We start from the raw sequence: 17,725 nt of genomic DNA, 5'->3' as shown, positions 1-17,725 counted from the left end.
ACACTAACTAACGAACTAACTACTAACACTAACTAAACTAACTAACTAACTAACTAACTACTAACTAACTAACTAACTAACTAACTAACTAACACTACTAACTAACTAACGAACTAACTAACTACTAACTAACTAACTAACTACCTAACTAAACTAACTACTACTAACTAACTAACTAACTAACTAACTAACTAACTAACTAACTAACTAACTACTAACTAATAACTACTAACTAACTAACTAACTAACTAACTAACTACTACTAACTAACTAACTAACTAACTAACTATCTAACTAACTAACTAACTAACTAACTAACTAACTAACTAACTAACTCTATCTATCTAACTATCTAACTAACTAACTAACTATTAACTAATTAATATCTCAGACATTTATTGTTCATTCTATTTCCTTCCGGCATCATGTTATCTTGATGAATCTTTCCCTTCTTTTCCATATTGGTGCTATCGCAGTATTCCCAGTCTGCCGAACTATAAAACACGTGTTAAACAATTATATCTCGGCCTTTCCATGAAATGATTTGACATAGGGTCAAACTATAGAATCGCATAACTACGGGAACCGGTAGCCCACAGGGCAGAGTTTCGGACTTTGTCTTGCCCCGATTATTGGAGAGGTTCCTTTAAGGTGCACGTGGAGGCTGTGGTTTAAACCCAAATATGATATGGAATAGATGCTGGGCGTGCGGACCTTACCCACCTAGAGTATGTCGGGTAAATGCGAAGTGTACTGGGTTGAATGGTAAAACCAGCGTTAGTGAGTTGTCTAATCAGCTCACCTTGTGATTGGAAAAGTACCACCATGAAATAAGGCCAGGATGCAGGCGTTCACTTCGATCTCTTCTGTTCACTCTATCTGATTTTTAATAACAAAATTTTGGAACATATTTCAGATTGATTATTTCAAGGTTTTGATTGGGGGATTTAGAAAAAATAGATTTCATCAGACGTACTTGCAAATGGAATCACAGATTGCTCAATTTTAACAATAGAGAAGATATATTCTTTATAGGATCGGAACTTAAAAAGGCAATAACAATCATGGGACTGTAATGTAGGGTATTTAAGCAAGATATCATTTATAGATATTAACAAGCTTCTTATTAAAAACTTTATAGAGAATTTTTGTTAAGTGAAACAATAATTATTACTTGTTTCTTGTACCTGTTTAATAATTGAAATAAATTTATAAGTTTTTATATGACGTCTTTGTACATAATTATTTTTAATAATAGTTCACTTTCAAATGACTTTTTGTGAAAATACAAATACAACTTGGACAACTTGCAAAAACGTGTCCTGGTGACAATTCTTACACTTGTTATAATATCGTTAGACAAACAAACAATGAGTCCTTATTATAACGGTGTCCTTCTTAACATGTGGAAAAAATCGATATATAAAATACCTTTAAGTATTTAGAAATAAATGTCGTAAACAGTAATTTATTTATTAATAATTTATGAATATTTAAAAGATATACTAGCAACTGTTAATGACAGCTGGTTTTGAAGGAAATTAGAGGGAATCGGAAAGAAAATAGCTTCGATTCAAAAGGGAATAGGATGATTAGATTTAAAGGTCAATTAAGAACTAAGTTAATTTAGGAAAAATACTAATAATTTGATTGAATCCAAACTTGAGAATATGCACTCAATGCTCAACCTATCCATTATGAAAAATTTAACCCAAAGGTGGAACTAACTTAATACATTGAAATCGATTACATTCTCCATTTAATCTAACCTTTATTTCTTAAGGTTCTTACCAATCATTCTAAACTTATCTTTCTCCTAAATATCCATTCAATTTCTTTCTATTATTACACTATCATCATCCCCTCTAAATTACTTTAGGACCGAACATTACAATAAAACTGTGCAAGTATAATAAATTGTCAGACTCCCAAAAAGATTTATTGAAATTACTTTGACTTTTTCAATAAAATAAGAATGAAATTGTGCAATTTTTGCTCTTTTTCTTTACTTTAACATAAAATAAAACAATCTGAGTAAACAGCATAAAGTCAGTCCAGTACCCTAAGATTGAACACAATGATTTAGATGTCATGTCTTATTAAAACATGAGATGACAATGAGATTTTTTTCATATTCTCTTTAGTAGGGAAAACTTTTCGAAAAAATAAAACTTCTTACTTACAACAATACATTCAACTTTTTTGCAAATGACTCAAGACATGTTGGGTATTAAAGTAAATTGTTTAAAGCTAGGAGAATACTTAGGAAGTGATTACTGAACAGAAATGTCAAGTAATTAAATCTTAAAATTTCAAACTTTTGAAAAAATATCGGAGATATAATCAAGCATCTAAGAACTAGTCCTTCAGAAGCTCTGACTACTATATTCCACATTGTACCTATAGATCTGCATATAAAGGTCATATCTGCTAGCATGCTTAACTCATTCGGATGTTGGAGGTCAAGAACATATGGACATGTTAAGATTTTAGACCTACTACATTCAATCTTGAACCAACCATCCGACTATACTATCCCATACACGGACTTTGATAGAGTTTCAAAGTCAGAGTTCCTTCTAGGAGCGAGTGGTGTAGGGGTAACCTACCAAGTGAAAATACCACCAGAATCTTTACAGATGGTTCTAATTTAAGTGCGGTGTTGGTTCTGGTGTCTTCTGTGAAGAAGTTGGGATAAGTCTTCTCAACAAATGTAGTGTTTTTCAAGCTGAAATATTTGCGATAATGTCACCCTGTAGGAGGATACTATACGATCTTAATATTTGTAGCAACATAGACACCTTATAACCTGAAGTAGGCCGGATATATCGAGGTTGATAGCAGTAATAACAGGACACCGGGTGCTAGGCAGACATGCAAGTCGGCTCGAGTTCGCCTTCAATGAGTATTGTAGCAGTTGGAAAGATAGGGAAAAAGAGGAAATGGTATTTCATCTTCTCTCTGTATGCCCTGCTCTAGCCGTTAAGAGAAACAGTTTTCTTGGCAGTTACTTCATATCCAACCTTGGTGAGATATCTGGGTCAAACTTATCTCAAACTTGAGATTTTTCACGGCTATATGCTGGATCTAATACTATACAACACTACATCTGACGAATGGAGTGGCCCTGTCAAAACGGAGTCCCTGCGCGCAGGTTGTTCTAGTTGTTGTTGTTGTAGCAGCGACACCTGAAATTACACGTATATATAGTTAAACATTATTCCCTACTCTTCTTCTTCTTCGCTTTGGTTATCCAACTCCGTTAGATCTAAACCCAGTAGACGAGTCGCATCCAACGGCTGAGTCCAAAGGGATTCAGGTTCCAACTGAGTTGGATTTGCCCTGCAGTTAAAAAGGTGTTGAACATTGTGTGGGCCTGTTCCACATGCAGGACAAAGATCTTGAATGGTGTCGTTTATTCTCGTCTAGTACGAGTTTAAACGGGTACACCATCCGGATCTAAGTTGTGCCAATACCACTCTAGTACGAAGTGGTAGGTTTCGTTCCTCGTTTGCAACGGGTGGAGGACGACCTCCCAGTATTATACTATCGCGGTGGGAATTGATGGAGTCTTCCACCGCCTGTTGATGGATAGTATTCAAAGCTGTCCTGTATGAGCTTTCGTCCTCTATATCATCCAGGTGTTCTTGGATGTCACTCTCATACATACGAAGATCTTTCCTGACATGCCTGGGGGGGGGGATTCTAACTCCGTTAGATGGTGGTTTGGGTGGCCCCTCCGATGACATCCCAGTAGGAACTGCTTTGACAGCATGATATTATGTTCCTTAATTGAAAGCATCTTCGTTTCGTCATGCAGATGTTCTTCGCATATCATTTGAATGCAGCCTGTCACCGTTCTTAGGGCTGCGTTTTGACAGCTTTGAAGCTTCTTCCATTGCGTGTCGCTAACTCTAGGTGTCCACACTGGCGCTGCGTAGTTTACCACTGACCGGCCAATCGTTTGATAGGTAGTCAACAAGGTTTCTTTATCCATTCCCCAAGTGCTGCCGGCTAGAGACTTGAGTACCTTGTTTCTACTTCGCATCTTGTTGCAGATTGCAGTGGTGTGCGCTGAGGACATAAGGAGGCTATCGAATGTGACACCAAGTATTTTGGGGTGATTTACCGTCGGAATTTTTTCGCCATCGACTGTCACATCCAGTTCTAGCCCTACTTCCTTAGTCCAGGTGGTGAAGAGAGTTCCTGAGGATTTCGTGGGCGATATTTTTAAATTCCTTAAATGGAAGAAGCTGGAAAGATCACATAGGTAACTGTTTATCAAACTGCAAAGGTCATCAATACTATTGCCCGTGGCCAATATCGAGCAGTCATCGGTGTAAGATATTATTTGGACGCCGTCCGGGGGTGTTGGGAGTTTAGACATGTAGAAATTAAACAGGATCGGCGAAAGAACTCCACCTTGGGGTACTCCCTGTTTAATTCTACGAGATTTAGATCTCTGGTTCCACAAATGACTGTCGTTCACTAGCCATCTCTTGGTGTTGTCGGAGAGACCAGATGTTAAAATGTCTCTGGTTGTTCTAGTTGTTCTGGCTGATATATTTTGATCAAAGCATACCTTTAACTATACACATTCTTAATATTCACATACTAGAGTTTACCGCCAAAAGATTTGTGAAGATTAATTTCCAATAATTTGTACAGAAAAAGATTTGGAATCAATATTAAGAAATATACATCAACAGTTTTGGTTTGACAGAAAGGTATACCTTGCTAAGCACTGTATGGCTGGGCGAATATCAGAACTTATAGGTTCTTCATGCCACTATTACAGTTTTGACAGTTGTGTTGTTTTGATTTAAGCATGAGACACCCTTACATTGGCACTTACGAATTCATTAAAAGATTTGTTCATATCTGGTATATGTCTTTTTAAAATAGAAAATTATATGAATAATTAAGCGAGAAAGAAATTATTTAGCGTGTGTTAGAACAATGATAAAAAATACCGCAAATACTTAAGGAATTAAATATACAATTCCATTTTTATTATTTAAATACAAATAATTGAGGGTAGTCGCAGTTTTAGAGGAGTCGTATAGATGTTAGCAGATATATTACCACTTAAATATTCTATGATTTGACGACGCAGCAATCTTATCCAGTCAAACGGAACTAGTACTATTCACTAGACAATATAAAATTTAAAGATTAGCAAAATCCAAATCTAAATGCACAAAAAGAGTCCGATAGCTCCAAATACCGATTTGGACTAATATTGGACTGCAAACTAAATTCGAAAATAAGCACTCAAATTGGCATGAGTGGGGATTTAAACCTAAAAATATATACTGGTTATACGAAACTTTCGTAATATCAATTATATTTTATGGATCAACTGTCTGGTGGTTGGCATCAGAAAGCGTTTAACGTATAATAAGAAAGTAAACGATTATGGTAATAGGACCAATCAGAGCTATACCAGCAAGTAGCAGCTATACAAAATCATGGATCTGTTAAATTAGAGATTATACTTGAACGATGTTACACTAGAGCCGTGATTTTCAGACAGATCGATATATACCATTGAAGTATTTACTGATGAATCAATAACTGTTGTTGTTGTAGCAGCGAAATCCTTAGTCGTTGTTCACTTGATTGGGTGAACTTTGCAGACCCCAGATTCATTCTGCATCCATTCTTGTAATATCAAATCATTGCGAACATTTAGTCCCACAGTTACTCCTATGAGGTATCCCGCTGTCTTGACAACACCACCATTGCTATACTTTCATCGGTTAGCATTATATGAATTCTATTAATGAGTTGGACTGCGATATAGGCATACCTTATGCAAAAAGAATACTATTGACTTCACCGAATCGCTAACAGGGCGTCTCCACAGAAGATTGCGAGAGATACATTTGTTAAAATTATATAGATTCCCTAACACTGGAATATAGAAGGTAACAATCTTGATGATGCATTTCCGAAAGGCTGTAATTTCAATTATGTGAATGAGTTTGTTTACGACATTGTACTGCATATCACAGACAAACTTCAACTAATCCAGTTGCAATTCGGGTCTTAATTGAAGATAGTCATGCAGAAGAGTCCTAAGAACACTCTTCAACATGGTTGTACAGCCCATATTATTGTATGCTGCCTTGTTTGGTGGAAATACGAATGGACTTTCACTGGTAGAAAATTGATTGAACTAATGGATCAAGATGTTGCCCTCAAGTCGGGGTAACAGTAAGCCCATTGTAACATAATCAACTGTTTAGGAGAAATCCCAGACAACATTGAATACTACACCACCAAACCAACTCATGAATATCATGAATCCCTACTTCAGTTTCCGAAAGCAAATCTACGGAATTTAACTGCAGAGATGACTGGCCTCTGGCCTTTTGGGCTATATGCTAGAAGACAGAAATCAAGGAGTAATGTCTTCTGCAGGAGGTGTCAGGATGAAGTGGAAGAAGAGAGTAAAACTCACCCCCTCTGCGCTAGCTGCGTATAGATTAAATCTGTTAAGTGCCAATATCCTGCATGATCTAACGGATCTGTGTGATGCTGACATTCGAAATATAGACTCCTATTTTCGTGCCACAAACTGGTTTGGATAGGAATCGAGAGTAATTGTTATCAAGTAGCCAAGTGTGTCTCCAGTGACAACAAATGGACAACCAGTTAACATAACCTAATCATGATTTGTCAAGAATATATATACAAGTGATAAGGAGGATCAAAATGGTAACACAACGGTACCATACATGACTCAAGTCTGTTTTGGGGGGGCAAGTCATTAAGTTAAGGTAATCCAAATTGCAACATATACCGAAGTAAGAATCAATAATGGCCAGGAACAGTGTGTCTCATATTGTAAAGAGTGTTGCCTCCAAAAGTATGCAATGCTTTCATTTATAAATGAATAAACTGTGAATACCCCAAATAGTCAATCTAATAACACTTACATATATTAAATTCTCTATTGTTTTATATTAAAATTAAAGCAGAAAAAAAAAAACAAATTACTTACCCAATATGGCACGCAAGTGACCTTCAAGTGTTTGCAGGATGGTTTGCTTGATTTCACTTACATTTTTGCCCAAAAATTGTTCACTGGCCGTACCCAAAAGTTCGTCAGCCTGATGATGAAAATAATAAACATTCATCATCTGCATAAGATATCAGCCGTATTGATTTAGATTTTATTTATTTTTGTTTTTTTTTTTTCATTTATTATTTTTTGGTTAAATTATTTATTTTTTTGTTATTGTTATTTGAAGTTTGAAGGAGATGATGATGGAGAGTGAGTTTTTTATTTTAGGAATTATTTATTATTTTGTGTATGTAGCAAAATGAAGATGATGAGAGAGTCAACACGCAAAATAAGGAATATACGGAACGAACGAAGTTAGTGAATCCATCAAATAGTTAAAAACGTAAATGAAATGAAACGTAACGTAACGGTTTTTTTTTATATATATAAAAAAATAGAAAAAAAGAAGAATAACAATATTAATACATCATATTTATAGGTTATTTATAAGATTGTTATTAAATATTTATATAAATATATATATAGCACACATTTACATATGTGTATGTACATAAAAAGATAATTTACATAGTTTTTTTTAATGTTTTTTTTTTGTAATATATTACATGAAACATAAATAATTTACATGAAATTTATATAATTTACAGATGTTGTAACAGGCATGGAAATATCAGTTCTATAGTACTTATTTTCAGGGCCCAAATTGCGGCATACGATATCGATCGAAATCTAAATGGAGATTTCGATCGATATCGTATGCCATAATTTGGGTCCAGTATTTTTTGATGACTTCGAAAAATACGAAATTTTCCGTACTTTTTCTAAGTTATAAACTTTAAATAATTAGACAATAGACCAGTCTATAAACTAGTGTATGGTCTATTCTCAGGTCTAGTGTATAGTCTAGTTTATAATCTACTGTATAGTCTAGTCTAGTCTAGTCTACTCTATAGTCTAGTCTATAGTCTAGTCTATAGTCAAGTCTATAGTCTAATCTATAGTCTAGTCTAGTCTAGTCTAGTCTAGTCTAGTGTAGTCTAGTGTAGTCTAGTGTAGTCTAGTCTAGTCTATAGTCTAGTCTATAGTCTAGTCCATAGTCTAGTCTATAGTCTAGTCTAGTCTAGTCTAGTCTATAGTCTAGTCTATAGTCTAGTCTATAGTCTAGTCTATAGTCTAGTCTATAGTCTAGTCTATAGTCTAGTCTATAGTCTAGTCTATAGTCTAGTCTATAGTCTAGTCTATAGTCTAGTCTATAGTCTAGTCTATAGTCTAGTCTATAGTCTAGTCTATAGTCTAGTCTATAGTCTAGTCTATAGTCTAGTCTATAGTCTAGTCTATAGTCTAGTCTATAGTCTAGTCTATAGTCTAGTCTATAGTCTAGTCTATAGTCTAGTCTATAGTCTAGTCTATAGTCTAGTCTATAGTCTAGTCTATAGTCTAGTCTATAGTCTAGTCTATAGTCTAGTCTATAGTCTAGTCTATAGTCTAGTCTATAGTCTAGTCTATAGTCTAGTCTATAGTCTAGTCTATAGTCTAGTCTATAGTCTAGTCTATAGTCTAGTCTATAATCTAGTCTATAGTCTAGTCTATAGTCTAGTCTATAATCTAGTCTATAGTCTAGTCTATAGTCTAGTCTATAGTCTAGTCTATAGTCTAGTCTATAGTCTAGTCTATAGTCTAGTCTATAGTCTAGTCTATAGTCTAGTCTATAGTCTAGTCTATAGTCTAGTCTATAGTCTAGTCTATAGTCTAGTCTATAGTCTAGTCTATAGTCTAGTCTATAGTCTAGTCTATAGTCTAGTCTATAGTCTAGTCTATAGTCTAGTCTATAGTCTAGTCTATAGTCTAGTCTATAGTCTAGTCTAGTCTAGTCTATAGTTTAGTCTATAGTCTAGTCTATAGTCTAGTCTATAGTCTAGTCTAGTCTATAGTCTAGTCTATAGTCTAGTCTATAGTCTAGTCTATAGTCTGGTCTATAGTCTAGTCTATAGTCTAGTCTATAGTCTAGTCTATAGTCTAGTCTATAGTCTAGTCTATAGTCTAGTCTATAGTCTAGTCTATAGTCTGGTCTATAGTCTAGTCTAGTCTATAGTCTAGTCTATAGTCTAGCCCATAGTCTAGTCTAGTCTATAGTCTAGTCTATAGTCTAGTCTATAGTCTAGTCTATAGTCTAGTCTATAGTCTAGTCTATAGTCTAGTCTATAGTCTAGTCTATAGTCTAGTCTATAGTCTAGTCTTATAGTCTATAGTCTAGTCTATAGTCTAGTCTATAGTCTAGTCTATAGTCTAGTCTATAGTCTAGTCTATAGTCTAGTCTATAGTCTAGTCTATAGTCTAGTCTATAGTCTAGTATAGTCTAGTCTATAGTCTAGTCTATAGTCTAGTCTATAGTCTAGTCTATAGTCTAGTCTATAGTCTAGTCTATAGTCTAGTCTATAGTCTAGTCTATAGTCTAGTCTATAGTCTAGTCTATAGTCTAGTCTATAGTCTAGTCTATAGTCTAGTCTATAGTCTAGTCTATAGTCTAGTCTATAGTCTAGTCTATAGTCTAGTCTATAGTCTAGTCTATAGTCTAGTCTATAGTCTAGTCTATAGTCTAGTCTATAGTCTAGTCTATAGTCTAGTCTATAGTCTAGTCTATAGTCTAGTCTATAGTCTAGTCTATAGTCTAGTCTAGTCTAGTCTATAGTCCTAGTACTATAGTCTAGTATAGTCTATGTCTATAGTAGTCTAGTCTATAGTCTAGTCTATGTCTAGTCTATAGTCTAGGTCTATAGTTCTAGTATATAGTCTAGTCTACAGTCTAGTCTAGTCTAGTCTATTTAGTCTAGTCTATAGTCTAGGTCTATAGTCTAGTCTATAGTCTAGTCTATAGTCTAGTCTATAGTCTTAGTCTATAGTCTAGTCTATAGTCTAGTCTATAGTCTAGTCTATAGTCTATTCTGAAATTTAATTTAGTATTTTAGTTAGTACTTTCAAACCTTAAAAGTATTATTTCAAATTTAAAATTTTCCATGCCTGTGTTTTAAATGTGATTAAGTTATTAGTGTGGATACATACATATGTTTGATAAGGATAATCACAATAAGTATGCTATATAATTATTTAAAACCAAGAAAATACAACTCTGTTCACCGTGTAGGAGATAAGTGCAATCATTGTTTACATTTTTTGGAAATTTAAAAGTTAAACACTTTTAATTAATATAATACTAGACTGTGATTACCCTTAATATTTTAGTGTTATTTATATACAATTGTTATTGTTATTACATTTACATATTAAATTTTTTAAATCCTTAAAGCTAAGTAAGTGTTAATTGGAATAAATTATAAAAATACACATTTATAAAAAAAAAGTGTTTTGGGCGTACCTTTTTTCAATCAAAATAAAATATAGTTTTTTTTTTTTTTTAAACAAATTAAACAAAACTATTGCAAATATTACTCCAATTTTTATAGATTTTGTTAACCAAAAAATAATAAAGAAAAAAACAAAAACATTAAATCAAAACTGAAAATGATTAAGTATTATTTTTTTAAAAGAAAAATCATACCTCTTCAGTTTTTGCATACGAGTTTGACTAAAGAAAATAAGAAAAAGTAAAAAAGAAAAAAACAAATCAATAATTAATTTTCAACTAAACATATAAATATAACATTTAAAAATTGGTGACATAGGACTAAACTACTTATTTAAAAACAGAAAATTAGGACAAGTGACAAGAATGTGATCCTCAAATTATGTTTTAGATAAGATGTTTCATGTTAGGTATAAAAAATTTTGCTTCAAATCCAAAAACTTTTTTAAAAACTAATAGTAATTCGAGAGTCAGCTTAGCAGAATTTTCCTTCACTTTCATCCAAATATTTTTTACGGGTTTTCTCAAAATGTTTAAGATTTAGATTCCTGGGCCTTTAGCAAATTAAATTGTAAAAATTACAAACGACAAACTTCTCAAGCCATCAATTCATGTGACGTTGCCATCTACCAGGTCTAAAAACTAAAATCCGAAAAAGTTAAAAATGTCTGAAATGACGAAGATATAAAGTTTTATACTTCAGAAAGTCGTTCTGAGTTTAGGGTTAGATGAATGTAGGGTTCTTAATGCTGAACTATCAGCCATAAAACGGCTGCAAACTGGATCAGGTTCTATTGAATATATAACGCTGATATTCTAATATACACCGATAGCCAGGCTGCCCTGAAGGCCATAAGTGGTATTTATACAATATCAAGCTTGGTCCTTAAATGCCGGGCGTTCCTTAACGAGATGGCGAAACATTCGGACGAAACTCCTCACTAGAAAGATAACATACAAACAACTTCATCGGCATTCCGTTATCAAGTTGAAAACGCTCGATTCGTGATAAAAACCAGCTTTGAGACTTCCCAAATTTAAAATATTGTATAACAATATATATGTCAAGTTCGGAACGTCGTAAAGACAATAGATCCTGGAAAAAAACACGTCTTTTATATTTTGTGTGTGAAAACTTTGTTTTCTAATTAATTTCAGAAAAATAGTTTCACATTTATAACCAATATTTAAAAAAAGTAGACCAAGTCATGAAAAATATCAACATGTCGAAGGTGTTCTACTTTGTGGGATCCATTTTCTAAACTCAAACTCGAAACTACGCCCGATCGAACCAGCCAGATGTACATATTTCCAAAAAATCTTGATTATGTCCCATTGTGAGCTGGTGGATATGACGTTTAGATGATTATGGATACTGAATGGTGAAATGTGGGTATGTTTTGTAGGTTTTAATTGGATGATCTTGGTCATAGCACGTTCGGTTCGGTTTACTCCGTTCATACTTAACTTATCATAGTGTTTTATCTTCAGGCTACTATATGTCCGTAGGTACTATTACCGCAATTTTGATTTAATTTAAACAGATTTTTCAAAAAGGCGAGCTTTACATAAAGCAACTTTAAAAAACTTCTTTTCTACTCTTTCTATAGAAATTTTATTGAAAAGTGAAGCTTTACATAAAGCAACTTTTCTATAGGAAAACCAAGTGGGGGTTACTATGTATTTCGATTCCAAAGAACCTCCGAATTACATAGTAATTTCAAGCTTTACAGAAAGAAAAGCTTAACATAAAGCCAAAATTTTATATGGAAAATTTAAGCTTTATGTGAAGTAAAATTTTCCATAGGAAAAGCAAAATTCTTTTAAAGCATTCAAATTGCTACCTTTGTAAATCAATGCCACAGTAAGAATGCATTTATTTAAAGCACTGCTAGTACGTTTATAAACACAAAAACTAAAGCATATTTTGAGGATCACAAAAAATATAAATAAGAATTTATAAATTTGTACATACGACAATATTTTTAAGGTGTCAATAAATAGTAAAATTAAAACAAAACTACAGTAAAAACTATTCCAAATGGACATACATATATACATATATTTATAAATTCAGCTGAAAGTACTTTTCTTCAAGTTTTTTGGTCGTGAATTTTGGTACATATAAAAAATGTTCTGTTGAAGGCAGTTTTACCAATGTCCGATTGGAAAGTTTAGACTGTTAGTTTTATTAAGAAATTGTGTTTTTACTACAACGAAAAAAGTTCAACAATACATTTTTTAAAACAAGAAATAATTTAGGTTTTCAACTAAACTTACATTTCTTTCAATAAATTCTCTAGATTTTAAAAACTATAACAAATAAATAATTATTAAAAATATATAAAAAAGGAACAAAATTTATACTGAAATAAATATTTTAATTCAAATTATTTTATATAAATTAAATTCGAAAAAAAGCCAAATGACATGCAAGTTTTACATACAAGTTTTTAACTTATTTACTTTGGAGGGAGGGGGAGAGAAGATCTACTAAAATACTTCACAATTTTTTTTTTCATATAATTATAAAACAATTAATAAATATTTGTATAAGAATAAATATAAATAATATAATTATTAAAAGCTTTATAAATTGTTATAATAATTTATAGCATAACTTATTTCTAGCTGATCGGTTAAACTAACCTTCATGATTTTACATTGTGCCACTCCTGTAACTGTCAAAGGTACACCTTGGGCTGTTTCCACATTTTCACACATGGGATTAAGGGTCATAACATTTAGGGAGAGACGTTGGACATCGGTTACTAGCCACCAGGCCCACGCCCAGCCGCCAACTATAGTACGTTTTTTAGTTGAACCACAGCAGCCACCTAAGAAATTAGAGAAATTGGAAAATTAGTTTTAAGAAAATACAATTTTTATAAAAAATTTCATTAAAAACTATAACCTAGTCTAATAAAGTCTAGTCTATAGTCTAGTCTATAGTCTAGTCTATAGTCTAGTCTATAGTCTAGTCTATAGTCTAGTCTATAGTCTAGTCTATAGTCTAGTCTATAGTCTAGTCTATAGTCTAGTCTATAGTCTAGTCTATAGTCTAGTCTATAGTCTAGTCTAGTCTATAGTCTAGTCTATAGTCTAGTCTAGTCTATAGTATAGTCTATAGTCTAGTCTATAGTCTAGTCTATAGTGTAGTCTATAGTCTAGTCTATAGTCTAGTCTAGTCTGTAGTCTAGTCTATAGTCTAGTCTGTAGTCTAGTCTATAGTCTAGTCTGTAGTCTAGTCTAGTCTATAGTCTAGTCTATAGTCTAGTCTGTAGTCTAGTCTAGTCTGTAGTCTAGTCTATAGTCTAGTCTATAGTCTAGTCTATAGTCTAGTCTATAGTCTAGTCTATAGTCTAGTCTATAGTCTAGTCTATAGTCTATAGTCTGGTCTATAGTCTGGTCTATAGTAGTCTATAGTCTAGTCTATAGTCTAGTCTATAGTCTAGTCTATAGTCTAGTCTATAGTCTAGTCTATAGTCTAGTCTATAGTCTAGTCTATAGTCTAGTCTATAGTCTAGTCTATAGTCTAGTCTAGTCTAGTCTATAGTCTAGTCTATAGTCTAGTCTATAGTCTAGTCTATAGTCTAGTCTATAGTCTAGTCTATAGTCTAGTCTATAGTCTAGTCTATAGTCTAGTCTATAGTCTAGTCTATAGTCTAGTCTATAGTCTAGTTTATAGTCTAGTCTATAGTCTAGTCTATAGTCTAGTCTATAGTCTAGTCCATTGTCTAGTCTATAGTCTAGTCTATAGTCTAGTCTATAGTCTACTCTATAGTCTAGTCTATAGTCTAGTCTATAGTCTAGTCTATAGTCTACTCTATAGTAGTCTATAGTCTAGTCTATAGTCTAGTCTATAGTCTAGTCTATAGTCTAGTCTATAGTCTAGTCTATAGTCTAGTCTATAGTCTAGTCTATAGTCTAGTCTATAGTCTAGTCTATAGTCTAGTCTATAGTCTAGTCTATAGTCTAGTCTATAGTCTAGTCTATAGTCTAGTCTATAGTCTAGTCTATAGTCCAGTCTATAGTCTAGTCTATAGTCTAGTCTATAGTCTAGTCTATAGTCTAGTCTATAGTCTAGTCTATAGTCTAGTCTATAGTCTAGTCTATAGTCTAGTCTATAGTCTAGTCTATAGTCTAGTCTATAGTCTAGTCTATAGTCTAGTCTATAGTCTAGTCTATAGTCTAGTCTATAGTCTAGTCTATAGTCTAGTCTATAGTCTAGTCTATAGTCTAGTCTATAGTCTAGTCTATAGTCTAGTCTATAGTCTAGTCTAGTCTATAGTCTAGTCTATAGTCTAGTCTATAGTCTAGTCTATAGTCTAGTCTATAGTCAGTCTAGTCTATAGTCTAGTCTATAGTCTAGTCTATAGTCTAGTCTATAGTCTAGTCTATAGTCTAGTCTATAGTCTAGTCTATAGTCTAGTCTATAGTCTAGTCTGAAGTCCAGTCTATAGTCTAGTCTATAGTCTGTTCTATAGCCTAGTCTATAGTATAGTCTATAGTCTAGTCTATAGTATAGTCTATAGTCTAGTCTATAGTCCAGTGTATAGTCTAGTCTGTAGTCTAGTCTATAGTCGAGTCTATAGTCTTATCTATAGTCTAGTCTATAGTCTTGTCTATAGTCTGGTCTATAGTCTAGACTATAGACTAATCTATTGTCTTGTCTATAGTCGAGTCTAAAGTCTAGTCTATAGTTTAGTCTATAGTCTAGTCTATAGTCTAGTCTATAGTCTAGTTTATAGTCTAGTCTAGTCTACGGTCCAGTCTATAATCTAGTCTATAGTCCTGTCTATAATCTAGTCTATAGTCTAGTCTATGGTTTTTTGGATAAATAGAAAATTTGTTTTTTAAATGTTCCCTGAGATCGGAAAACGTTCTTCCCCGTTATTCCCAAAATAGAAAACCCTATTTGTAGAGCAAACATTTGATACACAAATGTCACATTTAACAGTTAAATGTCACTGGTACAGTTTTTTCTTTCTAAACAACAATTTAAATTCAACTGTCACTGCCTGACAGTAAGTCATCATAATGTGTTAAATGGTTGTTTTTTCAACTTTAAAGAGAAAGTTTTAAAGTGATGAAAAGAGTACATTTACTTTTGACAGTTGTTGTTTGTCAAATTTTTTCATGGTTGTTAAATATTGAGTTTTATTTAAGAGAATTTATTTAGTTTATTGTAACAAAAATATTTTTTGATATTGTTTTAACCTTTTTGCCCAATTCCCTTATTTGCTTTGGTCTACGTGAGCATAGCACGCTTCAAAAAGTTTTTCCTTAAATGAGCTGCAACAATAGAAAAATATTGCTATTTTATCGTGTTACAAAGTCTAAGTTTAAAGGAAATTACACTCTCGCAGTAAATGTCATCATGACTTGACACTTGTTCGGGTTGAACAGTTTTGTCTGTCATGTAATTTCCCTTTTCTTTGGAATTCACTCTTGAATCTATTGAACACAATCATAATTATTTGGTTTCTATTACTTAGGTGGCCAAAAATGACGAGAACCTATTGTTTAAATTTTGAAAGTGTCATGAGCGTGCGTGAGCAGTTGTGTGTTTGACAAACACTTATGAAATTGAAAGTTTTATTGTTTATTTATTAATTTATGGGGGAAGTTGTGTTTTAGATGACTAGAAGTTTTTCGTATTTTTTATTGGCATAATTTTTGTTTATTTCAAATAAAATATTTGGTATTATAATAGAGATATCAGAATTTTTACCGATAGGCAAGCTGCCATTCCCTTATTGGTGTGTTTTCCACATCTAACCTTACCCATTAATGCCGAATGTCTCTCAATGATATGGCGGACACATTCAAACATTATTCTTATAGGGTCAAAGGAGACGGTACTATACATATATGGCAATAATATGTGCGGACTCTTTGGCAAGAGTTGGTTCCACGCTTAGTGAATTGGAAATTAGATCAGTTCTGTGAAGTACCATTACCTGTAATTAAAAAGTTGATCGCAGATTACTGTCATTCTATGACTCAGGAACGTTGATCGAGTGAATACACATGCTCGATAGCTAGAGCGCTGTGGCCTTATATGGAGCCACATTGGTCTTCAAATACTAAAATTAGTTAATCTGGCCATGCTAGACGCTTTGATCCTACCTATAATGACTTCTGTTAAAGTTGTCAGAATGAAGATGAAACGGTAGTTCAACTTCTCTGTAACTGCACAGCCTTGGATATGCCTCGAAATCGAACTCTAGGTGCGATTAAAACGGCTTGTCGCATTCCTTAATTCGTTTAGACTAGTGAGAACTTCAAGTCTAGACGTAATAATCACACTACGTTTCTAGTTTCTCATTATCTCCTTTCCTTCCTTCTGTTTCTTCTATCTCTCCTTCTACTAACTCTATTTTTTTCTTCTCTTACAGGTATTCTTACAAAGCGATCAACTTGGATCGAAGTCATGGGTAAAAGTGAAAATATAGCCTGGACCATAATCTAAACTGCAGTCGAAGCTGTAGACTGAACTGTAGTCTATACTAATGATTGGATTTTAGTCTAAACCATAATCTGGTCTATAGTCAAACTATTGGGAAAAGGAGGGGCGAAACGCGGGCGGACGGGAGCGGGCGGGCCGAAGAGAGGCCAAACGGGGGGGGAGCGAACGAGAGCAGAACGAAACGAACGAACGAAACGAACGAACGAAGAACGAACGAACGAACGAACGAACGAAGAACGAACGAAGAATGACGAACGAAAGAAACGAAAACGAACGAACGAACGACGACGAACTAACGAACGAACGAACGAACGAACGAACGAACGAACGAACGAACTAACGAAACGAACGAACGAACGAACGAACGAACGAACGAACGAACAAAAGACGAACGAACGAACGAAACGAACGAACGAACAACGAACGAACGAACAACGAACGAAACGAACGAACGAACGAACGAACGAACGAAACGAACGAACGAACGAACGAACGAACGACAACGAAGAACGAACGAACGAACGAACGAAACGAACGAACGAACGAACGAAACGAAGAACGAACGAACGAACGAACGAACGAAAGGAACGAACGAACGAACGAACGAACGAACGAACGAACGAACGAACGAACGAACGAACGAACAAACGAACGAACGAAAACGAACTAAACGAACGAACTAAACTAACGAACGAACGAAACGAAAACGAACTAACTAACGAACGAACGAACAACGAACGAACGAACTAACGAACTAACTAACTAACTAACTAACTAACTAACTAACTAACTAACTAACTAACTAAACGAAACTAAAAACTAACTACTAACTAACTAACTAACTATAGTCTAGTCTATA

General features: G+C 33.7%; 1 protein-coding gene across 1 annotated transcript; it reads right to left on the bottom strand.

Moving 5' to 3' along the window:
• Positions 1 to 3,224: 3,224 nt before the first annotated feature.
• On the bottom strand, positions 3,225 to 13,236 carry LOC119615640. Its single transcript, XM_037971649.1, has 6 exons — positions 13,044 to 13,236; positions 10,590 to 10,616; positions 7,010 to 7,118; positions 6,945 to 6,958; positions 3,711 to 4,582; positions 3,225 to 3,342 (listed from the first exon to the last, which is right to left on the bottom strand). The coding sequence occupies exons 1-6, from the start codon at positions 13,131 to 13,133 to the stop codon at positions 3,225 to 3,227; spliced, it is 1,230 nt and encodes a 409-aa protein (XP_037827577.1). The 5' UTR covers positions 13,134 to 13,236.
• Positions 13,237 to 17,725: the final 4,489 nt, after the last annotated feature.

The sequence above is a fragment of the Lucilia sericata genome, unplaced genomic scaffold (assembly GCF_015586225.1).
Source record: "Lucilia sericata isolate MDLA Ls3-8-SP2 unplaced genomic scaffold, ASM1558622v1 Contig006487F_arrow, whole genome shotgun sequence".
NCBI classification, from domain to species: domain Eukaryota; kingdom Metazoa; phylum Arthropoda; class Insecta; order Diptera; family Calliphoridae; genus Lucilia; species Lucilia sericata.
Note: the sequence above shows the minus strand (reverse complement) of the source record. Positions and strands in the feature narration are given on the sequence as shown.